General features: G+C 44.1%; 1 protein-coding gene across 5 annotated transcripts in view; it reads left to right on the plus strand.

The window, feature by feature from the left end:
• The first annotated feature begins 8,233 nt into the window (after positions 1 to 8,233).
• The window catches only part of ZNF169 (zinc finger protein 169), a 44,740-nt gene continuing 30,353 nt past the window's right edge, over positions 8,234 to 22,620 (plus strand). For 4 of the 5 annotated variants that reach the window (XM_036331393.1, XM_036331395.1, XM_036331396.1 and 1 more), the window contains exons 1-3: positions 8,234 to 8,345; positions 10,722 to 10,753; positions 19,257 to 19,343. In XM_036331393.1, coding sequence (XP_036187286.1) covers positions 19,311 to 19,343 — 33 coding nt within the window. In that variant the 5' untranslated portion in view covers positions 8,234 to 8,345; positions 10,722 to 10,753; positions 19,257 to 19,310. The other variant, XM_036331394.1, reaches the window with a different exon arrangement.

Below are 22,620 nucleotides of genomic sequence, written 5' to 3' on the forward strand. Positions count from 1 at the left end.
AGTTTAAGAATACAAAAACCATTAAAATGAATACAATGATGGTAACAGATGGTTAATTTAAAAATTAAAAGATTTTTAAAAATTAAAATAACTAAATATCTACCAAAACAAAAAATTCCACAACACAAGAATAATAAAACTCCTTTTTAAAAGGCTGCTCATTTAGCCCATGCTTATGGTCAGGTGCTCCCACCGCAGTCGGCTGCTCCACACTTCTGAAGCCCTTTCTATAATTTTACGTTACATTAAATGGCCTCCCACTGTCCTGAATACAAATAAAGTATTTTTTTACTTCCAAATCTAAGAAATTTGAAACCATTTTATGAGCAGCTCTTAACATGAAAACTGAAGTACTGGAAAGCTTAAAACCTAACTGGCCACCCTCCTTCCCCTTTCCTGCAGCCCTCATGCGCTTTCAGGTTCTAAGTATGTCTAGCACTGCCTTCGTGCTCCTAGTGAGCACAATTCTCTGGTTAATAAGTAAGGCAGCACAAAACACAATTCTGTTTCCTTCTCAGCTTCCTCTTTGTGGATGCCATCCCATGAGCTAATCATCTTACGTTTCTCCTAACCTGCAGGTTCTTCTTATACTTCCTAACCCTCAGAGGCCCATCCTAACATGCTCCAATCTGAACCAGCATTGTGGACTGTGATGTTGAAACGTTGAAAGCATGAAGATTATGGTAATACAGGTTAAGGAGTGCTTTGAATTTGTTAGGTAATCCTATATAATAAAAGGGTAATATGCAAATAGACTGAACGGCAGAACAACCAAACAACCAATCTAAGTGTGATATGCTAAGGCTGCTCAACCGCTTGCTATGACGTGCACTGACCACCAGGGGCAGACAGTCAACTGGTTGGGCAGTCGCTATGATGTGCATTGACCACCAGGGGACAGATGCTCTGACCAGTAGGTTAGCTTGCTGCTGGGGTCCGGTGGATTGGGACTGAGCGAGATGGGCCAGACACACCCTGGAGCCCTCCCAGGATCCCTCCGTGGCTCAATCATGCACCAGTGGGGTCCCTCAGCCTGGCCTGCACCCTCTTGCAACCTGGGGCCCCTTGGGGGATGTTGGAGAGCTGGTTTCAGCCTGATCACACCGACTACTCCCCTTGGGAGGGCCCCAGATGCAGGGCTCATGGCTGGCGAGCACTGCTGTGACAGCGCAAGCTTCTACCGATTGGGACTGATTAGGCGGGAGCCCACAGCAGGCACAGTGAGGCCGGGATGAGCAGGAACAGCAGGTAGGAGCTGCGGGTGGCATTGGACTGCGGGTTTCGGCCAGTCCCTGCAGGCCACCCAGAGGGACCCCACCTGTGTATGAATTCATGCACTGGCTTCTAGTGAGTTGATACAATACCAAGCCTTTGTGTACAATAGTCAAGCAGATTTGACCTTGGCAAAATATAGTAGGATAAACAGAATGGACCAACAAAGACTTGAATTTGGGGATGCAAAATCAGATATCTTTAAAAGCTGTGTATACAAAATACTGTTAAAAAGGACTAATAAAAATCATAAGAAAGTTTCACAAGCAACAACTAACCAAATTTTCAAAAGATGTAGTTAGTTTTACAACTGGCAAAAAGAAGAATCTAAAAAGTGGATGGGATGTAGACACTTCAGTATGGAAGCAAAGTTCATGGGAAAAATCATCATTAGGGAATTACTGCTAATTTAGTTGATGTGATAATAGTAATATGAATAAGTTAGAGATTATCCTTATTTTTTGGTGGGGATGATATAAATGGAAGTTTTCATAGGTGAAATGTTATGATATCTGCAACTTACTTCCAAATAGTTGAACTAAAAAACAAACATATAAATACATTTTTAGCAAAATGTTAATTATTGAACCAAGATGATGGGTATATTAATAGACATGTTCCATTTCAACTTTTTACATACTTAATATTTTTCTTAACAAAAATACTAGGAAAAACAGATGTTAATGATGCTAGTGACCAGTCAACAGACTGAGTTGATTTTTCAATAATTCTTCAAACAGCTCCTCATTCCTACCCTCTGACACATGAAGCAAGGCTAGTTCAACTTAGACAGGTCTGGGATCTCATTATTCAAAAATGCATAAACCCTGTAAGAAACAAGCCTTCGTTTCTCTCTCAACTTAGAGAAGCACACTGCTTAACAAACCTAATGAGCACACTGCCTTTATGTCTACCTGACTTAAACTGTACTTTCCCCAATCTGCATTTAAATCTGAATCGAGATTACAAATTTGTTAACACTTCATAAAGGTAAACAGCAAATAAAAAGCTTTTCTCTTTCAAAGACAAAAAAGGGAACGAAAACAAGTCATTTCTAACCAGGAGAAAGGCTGGCTGACTTTTGAAGGGAAGTGGAAAACCCCCATTCCTAGAACTATTAGAAATAAAAACACTGTGCTCTCTCGGCCACTGGAGCTTACCGTTGCATCGATTTAAGAATTTTTGCGGGAGGAACCAAGATGGCGGCATAGGTTAACGCCGGAGTTTGCTGCTTTGAACAACTACTTCAAAAGTGAAACCAAAAAACGGAAGGGACATCACCCAGAACCACAGGAACGCTGGCTGAGTGGAAGTCCTACAACTAGGAGGAAAGAGAAACGCATACGGACACTCAGAGGAGGCGCAGTGCTGAAGTCAAATTCTGAGGTGCGGAGTGCGCAGAGCGGGCTGGCGGCGGAGGGCGCGGTTGGAGTTTTCAATCGGGAGGGAGTCGCAGACTCTGAGCTCCAGATCCGGGCGAGTCTTTAGGGACCCAGACTCAAACGGGAGAAACGGGACTGTCTGGCTTCGGTCAGAGCGAGTGCAGCTTTCTCTCCGAGCTTTGCAGCGGGTGCTGGGACTCAGAGAGGCAGAGCCCCTGGGGACAGGACTGAGAGCCGCCATAACTGCTCTCTCCGGCCCACCCTGTTGATCCTGTGCGACCCACCCCGCCCAAGCCCTGCACTGAGGCATTTGCCGGATAGCCTCAGGCAAACGCCAGATTAGCACCTCCCTAGAGGACAGAAGTTCTCTCACTGCTGACACAGCTGATTCTCATAGCCACTTGGCCTGGAGGTCAAACCCTCCCTGGTATTAGCTACAACAATCAAGGCTTAACTATAAGACTGCGAACAAAGACCACTAGGGGGTGCACCAAGGAAGCACAACAAAATGCGGAGACAAAGAAACAGGACAAAATTGTCAATGGAAGATATAGAGTTCAGAACCACACTTTTAAGGTCTCTCAAGAACTGTTTAGAAGCCGCCGATAAACTTAATGAGATCTACAAGAAAACTAATGAGACCCTCGATGCTATATTGGGGAACCAACTAGAAATTAAGCATACACGGACTGAAATAACGAATATTATACAGACTCCCGACAGCAGACCAGAGGAGCGCAAGAATCAAGTCAATGATTTGAAATGCGAGGAAGCAAAAAACACCCAACCGGAAAAGCAAAATGAAAAAAGAATCCAAAAATGCGAGGATAGTGTAAGGAGCCTCTGGGACAGCTTCAAGCGTACCAACATCAGAATTATAGGGGTGCCAGAAGATGAGAGAGAGCAAGATATTGAAAACCTATTTGAAGAAATAATGACAGAAAACTTCCCCCACCTGGTGAAAGAAATGGACTTACAGGTCCAAGAAGCACGGAGAACCCCAAACAAAAGGAATCCAAAGAGGACCACACCAAGACACATCATAATTAAAATGCCAAGAGCAAAAGATAAAGAGAGAATCTTAAAAACAGCAAGAGAAAGAAACTCAGTTACCTACAAGGGAATACCCATACGACTGTCAGCTGATTTCTCAACAGAAACTTTGCAGGCCAGAAGGGAGTGGCAAGAAATATTCAAAGTGATGAATACCAAGAACCTACAACCAAGATTACTTTATCCAGCAAAGCTATCATTCAGAATTGAAGGTCAGATAAAGAGCTTCACAGATAAGGAAAAGCTAAAGGAGTTCATCACCACCAAACCAGGATTATATGAAATGCTGAAAGGTATCCTTTAAGAAGAGGAAGAGGAAGAAAAAGGTAAAGATACAAATTATGAACAACAAATATGCATCTATCAACAAGTGAATCTAAGAATCAAGTGAATAAATAATCTGATGAACAGAATGAACTGTTGATTATAATAGAATCAGGGACATAGAAAGGGAATGGACTGACTATTCCTGGGGGGGAAAGGGGTGTGGGAGATTCGGGAAGAGACTGGACAAAAATTGTGCACCTATGGATGAGGACAGTGGGTGGGGAGTGAGGGCGGAGGGTGGGGCGGGAACTGGGAGGAGGGGAGTTATGGGGGAAAAAAAAAGAGGAACAAATGTAATAATCTGAACAATAAAGATTTAATTAAAAAAAAAAAGAAAGAAAAACACTGTGACATGTTAGCAAGAGGGGACAGAAAGTGGGTTCTTGGCAGCAAAGAACAAGAGAGACAGGGAAGAAATTCCACTTGACCTTTCAGGTGTCACCAAAGTTCACTTTGAGTTAAAACAAAAACTCCCATTTGACATTAACTATGAGTTAAGACTAATTCTGGAGGAAAAGTAATTCTGACAGAACTCAAGGCTTTTACATGAAAGAGTGCCTTCAGAAACCATTCCATGCAACCTCCCCTTTACCACAAGGACTGAGGACCACCCTGCCAGCCAGTCCATGTCCCGACTTCCCAATTCCCCACCTAACCAACTGCAACTGTGATTACAACACGAATAGTAGAGAAGCCACAGCCAATGTACTCTGCAAAGGGAACTGGGAAAAGCACAGGTGCCTCTCACATGAACAACTCCAAGCTTCCTAGTGGCTCATATCAACTCCACTACTGTGCTCAGGTCAAACCACAAACCATCCCACATTCGAAAATCAAAGTTAAGTCCATCTTCTAAGATATTCATTACTTTCACAAACAGGAAAGGGAGAAAGATAAGAAAATAAATATTAAGTGTTAATAAGACACTTTATAAGAATAACATTAAGTAAAAATAAACCATTTCCTTAATGAACTTTGGTCTCTTCCATCACTCAAAAGGAATTAAAACCTTATATAGACTTTTATAGTTTTAGAAAATGTGGAAGGAAGTAATGAAATTTATCAAACTATGCTAACACATTGATCTAAGGTAGAGGTGACTCTACTACCTATTGAAAAACTCATATTTATAAGTAAGAAAATGAATATATAAAAACTTTAGCTGAAAGAATTCCATCTTCTAGGGCAGTGATGGCGAACCTATGACACGCGTATCAGAGGTGACACGCAAACTCATTTTTTTGGTTGATTTTTCGTTGTTAAATGGCATTTAAATATATAAAATAAATATCAAGTCTTTGTTTTACTATGGTTGCAAATATCAAAAAATCTCTATATGTGACATGGCACCAGAGTTAGTTAGGGTTTTTCAAAAACGCTGACATGCCGAGCTCAAAAGGTTCGCCATTACTGTTCTAGGTATAGGGCATGAAGAATTCCTCTAAGGAGACATATGAAAAAATGCTCAAAGTCACTAATAATCCAAGAGATGCAAATGAAAACGACAATGAGGTAGCACCTCACACCTGTCAGAATGGCTGCCATCAACAAAGAGACAAACAACAAGTGCTGGTGAGGATGTGGAGAAAAGGAAATCCTAGGACACTGCTGGTGGGAATGCAGACTGGTGCAGCCACTGTGGAGAACAGTATGAAGTTTCTTCAAAAAATTAAAAATGGAACTCCCATTTGACCCAGTGATCCCACTTCTAGGAATATATCCTAAGAAACCCGAGACTCCCATCAAGTAGAGTATATGCACCCCTATGTTCATAGCACAATTTACAATAGCTAAGATTTGGAAACGGCCTATTACATATATGTTAGTACACTCGAGGTGGTTCTACAGGTGGCACTGTTTTTTTGGGTTTTTTTTGTAAATTACTTTTCTCTCGGTTGTCATATTAGAAGATTTCAATGGTGTTATCTATCTTCAAGTTTATTTCTTCTGCCATCTCAAATCTTTCCCGATCCCTATTAGTAAAATTTTCACTTCAGTTATTGTTCTTTTCTGAGAATTTCCACTTGATTCTCTAAAAAAGTATTTTCTTTTCCTTTATTGATACCCTCTACTTGTTATTATCATGATTTATTCCTTATTTAAATGTGGTTCCATTGTTGTGCCCAGAATTCAAAGTTCCCAAGACCCCCAGGGAGCCAGTCAGTCCGATGCAAAAGCAAAGAGTCATTTATTTCAAACCTAGGTTTGGCTCCCCTGCCACACTCACCGATGCAACGGTAAGCTCCAGTGGCCGAGAGAGAGACGCCTGATGGGACAGGGGGTTTTAAAGGGGGGTGGAGTGAGGGCAGGAGAGGGGACTGTGGGCCCCGCTGATTGGCCAGGCGCAAGTCGGTCATAGTGATGGCGTGCACTTCCCTTGATTATTATTGGTTAGTCCAGAGAAATCCTGGGTGTGGCTAGTAGCGGCTTCTTCCCGTGAGGAAGCACATGGTACCGTCCCAAAATGGAGGACCCAAGGCAAGATGGAGGGCGCAGTCCTTGCCCGGCTCCTGCTGCTGCCGCTCGAACCCGCCACAAGGCAGGATGGCCCTCCCGCACAGCCCCCGCAGCTGGCCTGCGGGCAGACTGGGACTCCAGCGCGTCTGGGCAGCACAGGCCCAGCAAACGGGGTGCGGCCGCTGGAGTGGCCCAGCTCTGGAGGAGCGGCATCCGCTCAGAGCAGGCCCGGCCATGGGGCCGGTGCACTGCAGCATGGCGGCCTCCCCGAGCTAGGGCACGCGCGCCGCTGCGCTGCCGCCGCTGCTGCACTGGGCCCGGTCCGGGGGGCAGCGGGAGGGTGGCAGCCCACGCCGGGCTCCCGCCGTGGGCTGGGGAGCCAATGCCCCCCCCATGGGGCCCAGCGGCTGGCCCATGCAGGCCCCGGCCCCCCCGACCGGGCCCCAAGGGCCGCATGGACCCCCGGCCCCAGCGCGGGCAAGCGGGGAGCCGACCACGGGGGAAGGGAGGGAAGAGTCAGGCGGTGAGGCCTTCCGCTCCCATGACCTCCCCCGCGGTCGGTCGCCGCCCGGCCCCACCCCTCGGCCCGCCGCCGGCCACCACGCAGCCGGCCCGGACACTCGGACCCGCTCCGGGGAGGCCGGCGGCCGCGGAGGGATCCCAGAGCCCAGCGGCCAGACTCCTCCTCCCGCACCGCCCGGAGAGGCGGGCGGCACGCCTTTCACCATTTCTTTGAAATGTATATTTAAATAGTTTTTTGTACATTTTTGTCTTCTAAATTCATTGTCTGAAATTACTCAAAGATAGTTTTTTAAAACATATAGATTTTTATTGATTTCAGAGAGGAAGGGAGAGGGATAGATAGAAACATCAGTGATGAGAACCATAGATAGGCTGCCTCCTGTACATCCACTACTGTGTATTAAGGTGCAACCCTGACAGGGAATGGAACTGTGACCTCCTTCCTGTTCACAGGTTGAACCTCAACCACTGAGCCATGCAGGCCGGGCTCAATGATAGTTTTTATTGACTGCTTTATTTCATGAGTATGCGTCACATTGTTGCTTTATGTATTGTAATTTTGTGTAAAAGTTGGTATTTCAGACAACATAGACTTTGGGGATTGTGATTTTTACTCCTGAGGGTTGCTGTTTGACTGTTTTTGTTTAGTAAATATGTCTGGACTAATTCTGTGACATCTCTATTTTTCTTTTAAACAAACTTCATAATATTCTCTTTAAAAAAGAAAAATGCCAGTATTGTTAGCATTTGTTAGTACTTCATTCATTATGTGCTTTTATTTAAATGTAAAAACCCGGGTCAATCTGCAGGATGGAGGACAAGTACATATCCAGGCAACTAACACCTTTTCATTTTTTAAAAATAATTTAAACAAAAATTACAAAGACCCTGTAACTTAAAAAAGAAAGATTTTAGTGCTCACCTCAACCACCCTTCTCATGCACCGGAAGTCAGTTTGATTTTACTGGTCTGATTTTTCACAATTTGTCCCAGAGCCCAAGTGGCTGTAATTCTGACAGATGAGTGGGCGTGTATCTGAGACCATGGCTGAAGGTCCGAGTCCAGTGGGGCTGTGAGGGCAGGCGGGTGGGTGTGTTGGTATCGAGGTGTAGTCCTCACGAGGGACCTTGTCAATAGTGTAGGTAGCTTAGTTCCCGCCCCGCGGCATTCTGGGTATTATATTCCCGCCTTGGGGCACTATGGGTAGTGTAGTTCCCGCCCGGGGCATTCTGGGTATTGTAGTCCCGCCCAGGGGCAGTGTGGGGAGCGACCCGCACGCCCCTTGGGCGTAGCTTGGCGCTGGTGACTGTCCCCCGGGCTGTGATGGGCGAGGTAGGTTTGGCCGCCAGCTCGGAGGAAGGACAGTCGGGAAACCTGGGAAGGGAAAGCGTGGGAAGTGTCGCTCTGGCCCAGAGGTGTGCTTTCTCAGGGCGGGGTAGGGGGCGGGGGTCCCGGCGTCCTGTCCTGCTGGGGCCTGGAATAATACGGGTGATTTGGGGAACACGCGCGCCCTGGCCGGGAGCAGACGTGCCTAGGGCTGTGGGTTTGAGCTCGGGCTTCCTCTGGGTATTCGTGGGCGCGCGGCCGTGTGATGCCCGCCGTGCGGGGGAGGCGCTGCTTGGCCCCACGGACCCTTGTTCGGGGGAAGCGCTGGCCCGCAGACTAATTTGGGGTGGGGCGTCTGAGGCCAAGCGACTGTTAGCGGCCCCAGAACCTTGCGGGAGGCTGGCGTCCTGGCGGGGTCAGTATTCCTGTTGCCTGGGGCTTCCCTGTGTCTGCACGGCTCCCGCCGGTGCGGGGCCCTCCCAACAGCCCGGGGTGCAGTAAGTGGGATGGAGCCCATGGGCAGGGAACCTCCTGCAAACCCCCGGGCGGGTGGCTGACCCCTGAATTACAGGGGCTGAGGGAGGGGGAGGGCAGTCAGAATCCATACTCAAGTTCTTATTTTCAGCTTTTCATTATGAAAACATTGCAAGCATGCCCAGATGTGGCCGTGAGGTTCCATGGAGTCATCACTCAGGTTCACTACTTAACAACCAGAACCTGCCCTCCCCCCCAGATCTGCAAGCGTGCACCTCTTTGGGCATTGCCTCTACCCAGGAGCCTCTGCGAGGCCTGCCGTCCTGCCTCTGTAGGGAGAGTTCAGATCCAGGTGCGCCCCTTTCTCACTGAACCTGTCCTCATTGTGGAAAAAGGTAAAACTTGCGTCTCGCACATGCCAAGTGCTCAGGAACGTTACTTCGCGCGTTTACTGAACTCCACAGGCACATAGAAGATGATGTCATGCTAAGTGTTGACATGAGCTCAGAGCAGGCTTTTGCTAAAACCCACACCCTGCCTCTGTAGGGACATAGAACCTCCCTGGTTCTGATGCTTTCGTGAAGAGGACCCCAGTTGCAGGCTTGGGGGTTGCCAGCCTGCCCTCTGGGCTGGGAGAGAATCCTTTGGCTGGAGCTGCTTCTCTCTTGCTCCAGTCTGCCCTGCTGCACCCCATGCTCCCCCACATCCAGTGGTATTGCCTGTTAGGGTGGGGAGAAGAGGGGCTGGGGGCCTGGCAGCCCTTCTCAGGTGGGCAGCACGCCCTCGTGTCCCTGTAGTGCCTTTGCTCATGACAGAGGGCTCCTTGCTCTGCTTGTCCCTGGAACCTGTGTGTAGTCCTCTGTGGCTCAGAGCTGCAGGTGGTTTCCCGGGCCCCGCAACGTCTCCAGAACACTCATCCGGACCCACTGTCCTCGGGGCCTCTGAGGCCCGGCTAAACACAGGTGGGAGAAGTAGTGTTTGAGAGCAGTATGCCTGTGTTGGCAGCCTGCCTTCTGTGCACTGCATAGTTTATTTCCTCAGCCAGCCTTGTACATAAGGCAGTAGAATTCTCATTTTATAGAGAGGGAAGTGCTATAGTAACTTTTACCTTGGAGCCAGCCGTTCTTTAACTTTCAAAGTTTTGTTAATTTTTTAAAAATATATTTTATTGATCTTAGAGAGGAAGGGAGAGGGAGAGATAGAAACATTAATGATGAGAGAGAATCATTGTTCGGCCGCCTCCTTCACGCCCCCTACTGGGTCGGGATCGCGCCCACAGCCCAGGCATGTGCCCTTGGCCGGAATTGAACCCAGAACTCTTCAGTCCGCAGGCCAGCGTTCCATCCGTTGAGCCAAACCAGCTAGGGCAACTTTCAAAGTTTTAATGAAAATGTAAAAGCAGGTGCTCTATCCTTCAAATTTGTCTCATGCTTCTAATGTGATAAAGATAGAACATTTGTTCACTTTCTCCTGATCCTTGGTCCCAGCCCCTAATAACATTAACTTTTGTTAATGACAGTAATGACACTAACAGGGCAGGAATCAGACCAGCCAGTATTTGTAGTTTATCCCCTCTCTTTTTTTAAAAAAAGAGATGCTACAAACCCAGATTATTTAAGTGTTAGAGTGATAGCAACTAGTTACAACTAAAAACACAGAAAACACAACAGTCTAAAGATTTAATAGTCCTTGTTTTTTAAAATGCCTCTGAACTTTCATTTTGTATAGCCAAGGAATAGTAGTTAGAGGCATAGGTTAGCCATGGGGCTGGCTGGGGTTTAGGATTGGGTCACTTAGGTTTGTCTTTCTCTGTTTGTACCTAGAGACTGCCAGTCATAATCTCTTCCAAGGGCATGAAGACTTTTTGACTCTTACCCAATAATAAAAGAAGTCTTTATTTTTCTTTAGGAAGAAGATGGAAGTAAGAAACTGACTATTAAGTAAGTTACACTAAATTCTGCATGTTCCTTCCCAGAAGATAAATTATATGTATTTGTAATATTCCTCTCCTTTAAGGTTTTTTTTTCTACTTTTGGGGATGTGAGGGAGAGGGGTTATTAAATTTAAAATGATGGAAATCTGACAGTACAGCCAAAGCAAGGAGGACACTGTGGGAGCACCTGTGTGCTCAGCTGCAACAGTTGTCAACAAGCTGCTCTCCGGCGTAGATTTTCTTTGCAGCAAATCTCAGATAACGCTCTACGGTACATACTTCAGTATGCTTCTCTTTTGTATAAGGACTTAAAGAAAATGCGCTTTATACCCCATATATATATACCCAACAAAATTAACCCCAGTTTATCAATGCCATATAATATTCAGGCTGCGTTCCCTTTCCCCAGTTGTCCCAAAATGCCTTGCTACAGTTCAAAGCCTGCTCTCAGCAGCCAGGTGAGGAGCACGTGCAGGACGCTCTTGGGGACCTGCCTTCTGCATCCCCTGCACTCTCTCACCCATTCTGCCCCTGCCATCTCAATGGCAGGATGCTACCTCTTGGCAAGGACTGCATGGCCTCAGGCTTCTTGCCTCCTTGAGTTTTCCAGATTTCCCAGTAATCTGATGAGCTGTTAAGTCTTGTCCATTCTTTCTCCTCTTCTCCTTTTTCCTCACCTTTATGTTAGCTCAGCATATTGTCTTTCCCCACGTTTTAGTTCATCTACTTCCTGTTACATAAAGGCCCTCCTCTCTTTATGGTGGGTTCTGAAGTCGGACTCTGAGGCTCCACTAGTACTGACTGTGTGACCCTGGCCATGTGCCCTCATTCGATGTCCCTCCCTTTTTCTCATCAGTAAAACAGGGCTAATAGCAGTGTCCGGGTTGGAGGTGGAAAGGTGACCTTTGGACGGGGCGAGGGCACACAGTGAGTGCCCAGGGGGAGTGTGTTGGGTGATGGTGATTATCCGTTTGGAACTGGCCCACAGACAGCCTTTCCAGAATCATGGTCACCCTTCACTCCAGCTGGCCTGCAGTTGGCAGCCGCAGGGGGTCTACTCCAGTCCATGTGGTTTGGTTTTTTCTCTTTATTTTATTGATTTTCCACAGAGAGGGAGGGAGAGGGATAGAGAGTCAGAGACATCGATGAGAGAGAAACACCGACCAGCTGCCTCCTGCACCCCCCCCACTGGTGACGTGCCCACAACCAAGGTACATGCCCTTGACCGGAATCGAACCTGGGACCCTTCAGTCCGCAGGCCGACACTCCATCCACTGAGCCAAACCGGTTAGGGCCAATCCATGTGGCTTTATTCCCTCATGCCTTTATGCTTCACACGATCACCCTTGTTAACCAGCTGAGATGGTCTCGAATGCAAATATTTCTGAATGTTCTCTGGCAGGATTATTCCCAGGCACTTGCACGTGAGGACTTGAAGGCTTGCTTGGTGCATCCCGATGGCCTGACTGTCCCGCTGGTTGAGGTGGTTCTCTGAGGGACAGGCACCGTGTCTGGTCCTGGCTCCTCCTGGGTGAGCACCCAGGTGTGAGGATAATGAGGGGCTATCCTTTCTGCCTGGAAAGTGACATCTGTGCGGGGAGTGATGGGAACTCAAGTGGGAAAGGGGGTTGGGCTGTTATTTGGCAGGGGTGTGGGTGGTAAGGTAATGTGTGGAGCTGTGGGTAGGGGGACCCTCTGCAGGGTTTTGACCAGAGGAGGGTCATGATTTCTTCCTTCATTTATTGCCTCATCTCTCTGCTTCCATTTTTAATGAAAGTCATCAAGAGAGCCCTAGCTGGTTTGGCTCAGTGGAAAGAGCGTTGGCCTGTGGACCGGAGGGTCCTGGGTTCAATTCTGGTCAAGGGCACGTACCTTGGTTTCAGGCTCCTCCCTGGCCCAGGCCCAAACCCTGATCGGGGCTCATGCAGGAGGCAACCAATCAATGTGTTTCTCTCACATCGATATTTCTCTCTGTCTTTCCGTCTCTCTTCCACTCTCTAAAAATCAATGGAAAAATATTCTCGGGTAAGAATTAAAAAAAAAAAAGTCATCAAGGAAGTTGTCTGTACTTGATAAATGCAGCTTTTCTCCATCCACTGTCGTCTAATTTCCAGATATGTTGGGATTTTTCTAGATAACTTATTATTACTTATTTAATTCCATTCAGGTCAAAGACAAAGTATGTACAGTGTCAGCCCTTGTAAGTGAGGAGTTATTTCATGACCCAGTGTATATATCTTGTTTTGCTGAATGTGTCCTTGAAAAGAATATATTCTGCAGTTGTTGGGTGTTGTTCTAATACTATGTTAGGTCAAGTTGCTTGATTGTTATATTCAGATCTTTTATTTTCTAACTGTTTAGTTATTTTTATCAATTTTTTTTAGCAGTAGTTTCATCATTTTAGCAACTACTGTGACAAGGTGTTAAATTCTTCAACTAGGATTGTGGAATTTTCTGTTTCTCCATTAATTCTGTTTTTTTCTTCATATATTTGGAAGCACCGTTATAAAATGCTTATACATTTACCATTAGTATATTTTCTGATGAATGGACTCCTTTATTATCATGAAACATGTCTTTGTGTCTCTGGTAACACTTTTTTTGAAATATGCTTTGTCTGATATATTGCTACTCCTAACTTCTTATGCTCACTGTGTGCATGCTATGTCTGTTTACATCGTTTCTATATTTACCTGAGCCATGCCTATATTTACAGTGTGCTTCGTGTAGAAAACATACGGTAGGGCCTTGCTTTTTTTATCCAGTCTGACAGTCTGTGCTTTTCAGTTAATTGGTGGGTTATTTCATATAATTATCAGTATGGTTAGATTTAGGTCTCTACTATTACTGTTTGTTTTCTATTTGCCTCCTCTATTTTTTTTCTTTCTGTATTATTATTTCTGGCTTGATTATTTTTTGGAATTCCATTTAATTTAATTTATTGTAATTCAGATACCTCATAGAAGTGGAATGATGCAACATTTGTCTCTTTGTGACTGAAATATTTTACTTTGCATAATGCCCTGAAGGTTCATCCAGGATAAGGCAGGATTTCCTTATTTTCTAGGGCTGAATGACTAATATTCATTTTATGTTTTTACTACTTTTTCTTTATATATATATATATGTATATATATATATATATATTATTGATTTTTTACAGAGAGGAAGGGAGAGAGATAGAGAGTTAGAAACATTGATGAGAGAGAAACATCGATCAGCTGCCTCCTGCACATCTCCTACTGGGGATGTGCCTGCAACCCAGGTACATGCCCTTGACCGGAATCGAACCTGGGACCTTTTAGTCCGCAGGCCGACGCTCTATCCACTGAGCCAAACCGGTTTCGGCTACTACTTTTTCTTTATCCATTCACCCATTGATAGACATTCAGGTTGCCTCCACACCTTGGCTAACATGTGTATGTAAATATCTCTTCAAGATCCTGTTTTTTAATTTCTTTGGGTATATATCCAGAAGTGGGGTTAATGTATCATATGATACTTCTATCGTTAATTTATTGAGCAACCCCCCTCTCTACTGTTTTCCATAGTGACTGCACCATTTTATAATTGTACCAACAATAGTCTAGGGTATTTTCCCATTCTTTGTAAAACTTATTTTCTGTGTGTGTGTGTGTGTGTGTGTGTGTGTGTGTGTGTGTGTAATGGCCATTCTAACAGGTAGAGATGGTATCTTTTTAAAAAAATATATATTTTTATTGATTTCAGAGAGGAAGTGAGAGGGAGGGATAGATAGAAATATCAATGATAGGAGAGAATCAATGATGGGCTGCCTTCTGCACATCCCCCATTGGGGATGCTGACTGGGAATCTAACCATGACCTCCTGGTTCATAGGTTGAAGCTCAACCACTGAGTCACTCCTGTTGGGCTAGAGATTGTCTTATTGTGATTTTGATTTGCATTTTTCTGATAATTTATGATGTTTAGCATCTTTTCATGCACTATTGACCATTTGTATCTCTTCTTTGGAGAAATGTTTATTCAAGTAGTTTGCCCATTTTTAGTCAGGTTATTTTTTTTTTTTTTGGTTAATGAGTTGTAGAAGCGCTTTTAATATTCTGGATATTGACCCCATATATGGTATATGGCTTGCATCTATTTTGACCCGTCCTGTACTATACCTTTACACTATGTTTCTTTTGCTGTACAGAAGTTTTTAAGCTTAGCCTCGTTTGCCTATTTGTGCTTTTGGTGTTATTGACCATTCCATTAATTTTTCCTGTTTATTACTTATTATCTTCTTACTAAAGTTTTGTCTTCGTTCCTAGTTTCTTAAAAGGTATGAGCTGGTTCTGGCCTGTTTGCTCAGTGGTTAGTGTTGGTCAAAGGCACTCAAGGGCACATACCTCGGTTGCAGGTTCCCCAGCCCCAGTAGGGCCACGTGCAGGAGGCAACAAATCAATGTATCTCTCTCATGTCAATGTTTCTCTCTCTCTCTCCCCCCCCTCCCTCCCTTCTACTCTCTCTAGAAATCAATGGAAAAAATATCCTTGGGTATTTATTTTTTTTTAAAAAGGTGTGAGCTAATTTTTTTTTTTAATTAAAAAATTTCTCCTTTTCTGGTGCATTCATTTAAGGATATCACTTTCCCTTTAAGAACAGCTTCAGCTGTTGTATTAGTTTGCTAGAACTGCCATAACAAAGCACCACAGACGGGGTGGTTTAAATAGCAGAAATTTATTTTCTCAGAATTCTGGAGGCTAGAAGTTAAAAATCAAGGTTTTATCAATGTTGGTTTCTTTTGAAGCCTTTCTTTGGCTTATAGATGGCTTTCTCCCTGTGTTTACATCATCTTCTCTTTGGAAATCTCTGTTCAGATTCTTATAAGGATACCAGTATATTGGATTAAGGCCCACCTTAATAATGTCATTTTAACTTAATTACCTCTTTAATCAACCTATGGCTAAATACAGTCATATTCTATAGTACTGGGGGATGAGGGCTTTTACATATGAATTTGATAGGGGACACACTACAGCCCATAACTCCATGCCACAAATTTGGTTAGTTGTGATATGTTTTTACATGTATTTATTAGAATCATTCAGTTCATAACATTTCTTCATGTCCCTTGGAATATTTGTTTTCATCCATATCTCCTTTAGACCAGTATTGCTTAATTTCTAATTATGGAGGTCTTTCTAGATATCTCACTGTTACTGATTTCCACTTTTATTCTGTCTTGGGCAAAGAACATACTCTTTAAGTGTAGTCCTTTGAAATTGGTGACTTGTTTTATAGGCCTCAGAATGTCACTTACCTTGTGAAGAGTCTGCGTGTACTTCTGCACTTGGGTTTAGTGTTCTATAAATTTAAATACGATCAATACTGCTTGATAGTGTTTTCAAACCTGTTTCCTTACTATTTACTGTCAGTTTGTTTTTTCATTTACTGAGAAGTATAGTAGTGAGTTTCTTAACTCTGATTATGATTATTTTCTCTTTTTCACTCAGTCATTTTTTTCTTCAGGCATTTTCTCCTACTCTATGGTTTGCCTTTTTATTTTCTTACCAGTATCTTACAGAGCAAAAGGTTTTAATCTTAACAGAATCCAACTTACCAATTTTTTTCTTTCATGGATTGTGCTTTTGGTGTCCTATAGATTTGGTGTCCTAATCCCAAGGTCACATAGATTTTCTCCCATGTTATCTTCTAGGAGCTATTGTTTCACATTTTATCTTTAGGTTTGTGATCCATTCTGAGTTAATTTTTGTGAAAGGTATAAGATCTGTGTCTAGATTCTTATTTCTTATTTATTCATTTATTATTTGGCATGCGAATGTTCAGTTATTCCAGTACTACCATTTATGCAGAAGACAATTCTTTCTCCATTGAATTTCCTTTGCTCCTTTGTCAAAGATCAGTTGACTCTATCTGTGTGGGTCTATTTCTGTGTCATCATTTTATTCCATTTATTATTTTATCTGTTTTAAATTTTTTCAATTACATACAGTATTATTTTGTATTAGTTATAAGTGTACAGTATAGTGGTTAGACAATCATATACTTTACAAAGTGGTCCCCTTGATATTCCAGTACCCACTTGGCACCATACATAGTATTGCAAAATGCTAAACTTACACCCCCATGACTATTTTTTAACTACCAATATATATATATTTTTGCCGTGGCGTTATAGTCAGTTGTGACATCCAGTTATGCCAGTCTTCTGCTTTTGTTTTTCTTCAGTATTGTGTTGGCCTTTCTATATAATCTTTACTAGTAGAACCATTTTATTAATCTACTCAAAGTAAGTTGCTGGGATTTTGATGATGGTTTTGTTGAATGTGTATAGACCCAGTGGGAAGAGCTGACATCTTAATACCGAGTCTCTTTTTCCATGATGTGGACTGTCCTTTTCCATTTATTTAGATCTTCTTTGGTTTCTTTCAGCAGAGTTCTGTAGTTTTCCTCATCTAGATCTCATACAATTTTTTGAAAAGATTTATACCTAAGTATTTCACTTTACTGGGAGCTAATAGAAATGTCTAGTGGTTTTAATTTCACATTCCATTTGTTGATGGCTGGTACATAGGAAAGCAGTTGACTTTTGTATATTAACCTTGTATTCTCAGTATTGATGTAATCATTTGTTCCAGAAATTTCTTTGGGATTTTCTACATAGACAATCTGGTCATCTGCAGACAAAGGCAATTTTATCTCTTCTTTCCCAATCTGTGTATCTTTTATTTCCTTTTTTTGTCTTCTTACATTAGCTAGGAATTCTAGTGTGATATTGAATAGGAGTGCTGAGAGCAGACATCCTAGTCTTGTTTCTGATCTTAGCAGGACAGCATCAAGTTTCTCATAATTAAATATGATGTTAACTGTAGACTTTGCACTCTTTATTTAAGCACTAGAGGCCCGGTGCACAAATTCGTGCACAGGTGGGGTACTTCGGCCTGACCAGAAATCAGGGCTGATCAGGGAGCTGCCTGGCTAATCTCCCATGGTCCCTCCCCCTGGTTGGGCAGTGGGAGGTTGGCCGGCTGGAGGGAGGGATCACAGGAGGTTGGCTGTGGGAATGCACTGACCACCAGGGGGCAGCTCCTGCATTGAGCGTGTGTCATAGCAACTGGTCGACCGGTCGTTCAGTCGTTTGGTCGCTTGGTCGCTTAGGCTCTTCAGAAGGGGATGGGCAATAGTATCCCACATGGGACAGGCCTCCCTCCTCGTGAGAGGTGGAGAGACAGTGGGCATAGCCCATTCTTATCCTAAGTCTAATAAAATTAATACTGATTACTTAATGCCATCTAATATCTAGTCAGTGTTCAGATTCCATGATTGCCTCAAAAATGTCTAAACATTTCCCTAGCCAATTTGGCACATTGGTTAGAGCATTGGTCTGCAGACAGAAGTGTCACAAGTTCAATTCCTGGTCAAGAGCATGTACCTCAGTTGTCGGTTCAATCCCTGGCTCCGGTTGGGGCGCGTGAGTGAGGCAACCAGTCAATGTGTCTCCCTCACAAAAGTAGATGTTTCTCCGTCTCTGGTCCCTCCCATCCATTCTCTCTAAGGATCAATGGAAAAATATTTTTAAAAGAAGTCTAAACAAAGGTCCTCACCTTACATTATCGATGTCTCCTCATCTTCCTTTAATTCCATAAGAGTGCTTGTACACTCCAGCTCACACTCCCTTTCTCTCCCTTCCTGCCTCTGCTATTAACTTGTTGAAGGCTTTACATTTTAAGAAAATTACAAACATGTCAATTCACCTTAGTACTTCGACCGCATTTCTTGACTCATTTTCTCTATATCTAGAATATCATGATCACACCAAACAATATTCACAATAATTCTCTAACATCATTTAACACCCAGTTGTCATTCATAGTCCCCAAAATGTTCATTTGTGCAAACAAGGCCTATACATGACATCTGATGAGTGGTTTATCTTCTATGCAGCTTGGTATTAAGAAAAATCTCTCCTGTTACAAAACTTCTTTATGAAATGGATTTGTTGAAGATCTGGGCCAACTGCCAACTGCCCATTCTTAATCAAGACATATTTCAATTCTTGGGAAGCTAATCTTGGATATATAAGTGGAGGGGAGGTTGAAATAGGTTATGTCTTCCACCCTGCTTCAAGTCCCCCCCAAAATCTGCATTCTGTGGAGCCTGTAGTGCTCTCTATTTTTAATTTCCTGAGCCTTGTCCTTTAGCCTCAGGGCAGACATGAATTCGGAACTCTGTTTTCACTATGATAGTCACTTTATTTCTCAATGTGAATGCACACCTGTGGCCACTCTGAGGCCCTTTCCTCTTAATTGAGTCCACACAGTGACAAAGTCTCACCAGCTGCTGTGGGCTTCATTTCCCAACAGGCATTGGGGCTGAGCCCACTGGTGGCCTAGGTCTGGGGCCCTATTGACAGGACACTGGTGAAGGATGAGCTACTGCCTTCCATATCTCCCCTCACTCGGGCCGACCTGGGATGCTAGATGGGACCTTCCTCCTAAGCACCCTCCGCTGCTCTTCTTTCCCCAGCTCTGCCTGTGCAACTTGACTCTTCTCTCGGAAGAGCACTCAGCGACCAGGAGTATGGCTCCAGAGCGCCTGGCAACCAGGGATAAGGTGAGTCCTGAAATTTCTTTCCAGCTCTTGCAGGATGGCCCCGTCGCCTTTTCTTGTCCTAATTAATACCTTGCTGGCATTAGGCAATACCCTACCCTGACCTTGGGGGCGTGGCCCATCTTACCTGGAGCCTTTTCATTCACGACTCAGGAATTCACCAAGTAGAAAACTAATTGAAGTTAAATTAAAAATACTGGACATTCGTGCTTCAGTGCCCAGTGATTCCCAGGGCCTACTAAAGTGGAGGAATGCTGTCGAGGGAGGAAGTGACTGCCTCCTCCGCCTCCCCGCCATGGAATTGGCAAGTTGAAGAGCTGAGGGAAGGCATTTCTGTTGAAATAAGGCTGGAAGCGTAGTGTGTCTCAGACTGGGCGACTCACCATATGGGAAGCTTGGAGCTGCTTTTCTCTGTGTAGAGGGAAGGGTGCGGAACTGTTTTCATTTTTGACTCAGATAGATGTAGTTTGGCTGGACCCATCCTTTATATTTAAATGAGTTTCCACAAATTGGAAGATTTCACCTAAAAGTCTGGATTGCCAACTTCTCTGAGAAGAGATTATTTCCCACTGTCCTACAGCTACACTCTTGGACAGATGGCTCGTGGCTGGAGACAAACAGCGTCTCCACTGTGTGGTCACGCCCCTTGTGCCCCTTTACCCCAAGGCCAAGTGCTGCTTCTCTCACTCATTACTTGCCCGGCCCCTGAAGGCTTTGCCTTCATCTCCTCTGAGCCTGGATGGAGACAGTTCAGACGCCTGAAAGCCAGGCTGAGGAGTATGGACTTGAACTTGGAGCAAGATAGGCTTTGAAGGATTTTGAGAAAGAGTTTGCCATGTTGAAACCAAGGATTTGGAAATATATAATGGAATGGATATATATCCTAATAGAAAGATGTTCTCATCTCTCAGGCAGCATGGGAACTTTCATAATCAGATGCAGTTAACATTTCCTGGCCACCTGCATAGATGCTGTGGCACTCTGTGCTGGTTATACTAGTCACTCAGCATAGCGTCAGCTGTGCTCATTCGGATTTGTATTGCCTGTTCTAGAAATAAGGCAGATTTTTTTTTTTTTTTGCAAGATTTAAACTTCATGTAAATACTGGGCTCATGTGGTAGATATTTGCCTATTAATGTATAAGTTAAAAATCTTTGGTTTTGATGTTATCAGACATCATTGAGAGCTGTGTGTCCCTCAATTGTCAAATCTTTTATACCTTTGAGAAAAACGTGTATATAGTGCATACAATTCAGAATGTTCCCTAATGTAAGAGGGAAACTTTTCTTTTGAATGTTTCACTTTACCATTTATAGTGTTAATAGAGAAGCATTCTTGGCCAGAATGAAATGCTGTGCCAGCTTACTTTCCCCATACCTCTCTGCCCCTTCCTGTGGGACCCTCAGCATACCCTGAACCTAATCCTGTCTATGACCGACAATGTTTCCTTTGCTTCGCTTCCTTGTGGAAAGTTGATACCAGGCAGGAGCATCTGAGTGGGTTAGTTTTTAAGGTGAAGTTTCCATACCTGGAAGAGTATCAGGCACTCAACATACTTGTTTCATAAAGAGACCAAATATTAACTAATTTTGAAAGAATGAAAGAACCAAAGGGGTTTGTTTTGCTGTTTGTTATTTGAGGCATAGAAATTACATATTTTAGGATTCTTTAAATTGCATTTTCAGATACTTTGTATGTGTCAGACCTGAATTATATAGAATATTATACCTATATATACATACAACATGACACTTAGCCATTTCTGCTCAGGGCTTTTTCCTGAAAGGAGAAATTGGAATATTGTATTTTACCAACATTCCCTTCAGGTTTTGCTAATATGCACTTTAAAACTCTTCCAGCCTCTACCCATCACACGGTTCCAAAGCTGCTCCGTACTTTTAGGTTACAGTAGTGCCCCACTCTCATAACCAGAATCGGGATTAGTCTGCTAGGGCTGCCATTTCAAAATACCAAACTGCTGGCTTAACCAACAGAAATTATTTCCTCCTCGTTCTCAAGGCTGGGACGTCTAAGATCAAGGTGCCAGCTGACTGGGTTCCTGGCAGATGGCTGTCTGCTCGTTCTGTGCTCACATGGCAGAGACAGAGAGGGGATGAGCGCTGGTGTCTCCTTTTCATGTGCGGCACCTGCCTGTCGTATCAGGGCCCCCCTATGTCCTCATTTAACCTGACTTCCTTGGGGGCCATATTGTTATTGGAGAAATTGGGTGTCCTCTTCCCCACTGGGTGGTGGGGTGGAGTTCTTACCGTATCGCAAGAAAAAGAACTTTATGAGACTCACATGAGAGAATGAGTGATTTTTATTTGCATTGAATTACAATCCTGGGTTCCCAAGTCCCATTTCCCTTAGTCTAGTCACAGAAGAAGTGCAGCTGGGATTTGAGTAGGGCTAGAAGCAGAGTCAGAGTCCAGAGTTTTCTTTCCATGTTGGAACCGGGTCCAGCCCAGCATCAGGCTAGCAGCTGTCCATTAGTCCATTGTGTGTAGGTGTCCACATGGCCGTGGGCCATGGGCCATGGGGGCAAATGCAGGAGAGCGCGCCTGGAGCAGTAAGAGTCCCAAGAGTATAAGAGAAGGAACTCTTGTTTAGCACCCTTACAGGCAGCCACGCCCATTCTGACCAGTGGCCTGTTCCCAGGTGAGACTGACAGGCAAGTTCCTTCCCGATGTCACCCCAACTTTACTGGGCATGTGTCTATTCTGCCTGTCCAGTCCCATCCCCCAGTGATCTGTGGGGAATAGGCTGGTGGCTCCCTGGGGAGTGTAAAGCTTTAGCTTCCTGGTGAAGCTGCCCAAATGACATACCTATAATATTTGGCTTTGCAGGGAGGGGAGACCCCAAAAAAGCTGGCTGTAGAGCTGCAGAGGACTATGCAGTTGTTCTTGTTCGTCCCTTTTGCTCCTTTCCTGTTGTTAATAACTAGGTTAATTACAATGGTATCAGTGTCTCCAGATATACACACATTGGGGGTTAAGGCTTAAGGTATGAATTTTGGGAGGACACAGTCAGCCTGTAGCTGACCCCATAAATCTTGTGACTGTGGAGAAACCTTTAGTCAAAATTTACAAGTGTCAGGGAATCCACAAGCGAAAATTCATAGGAGTAGAGAGAAACCTGTGAATACACTGAATGTGAAACTCTGCATGTAAAATCAACATACAAACGTCAGTTGTGTTTCCATACATTTCCAGTGAACTATCTAAACAAGAACTTTTTAAAATTTTATTTATAATAGCATCAAAAAGAACAAAATGCTCAG

This window comes from Myotis myotis, unplaced genomic scaffold (assembly GCF_014108235.1).
Source record: "Myotis myotis isolate mMyoMyo1 unplaced genomic scaffold, mMyoMyo1.p scaffold_m19_p_12, whole genome shotgun sequence".
In the NCBI taxonomy this organism is placed as follows: Eukaryota; Metazoa; Chordata; class Mammalia; order Chiroptera; family Vespertilionidae; genus Myotis; species Myotis myotis.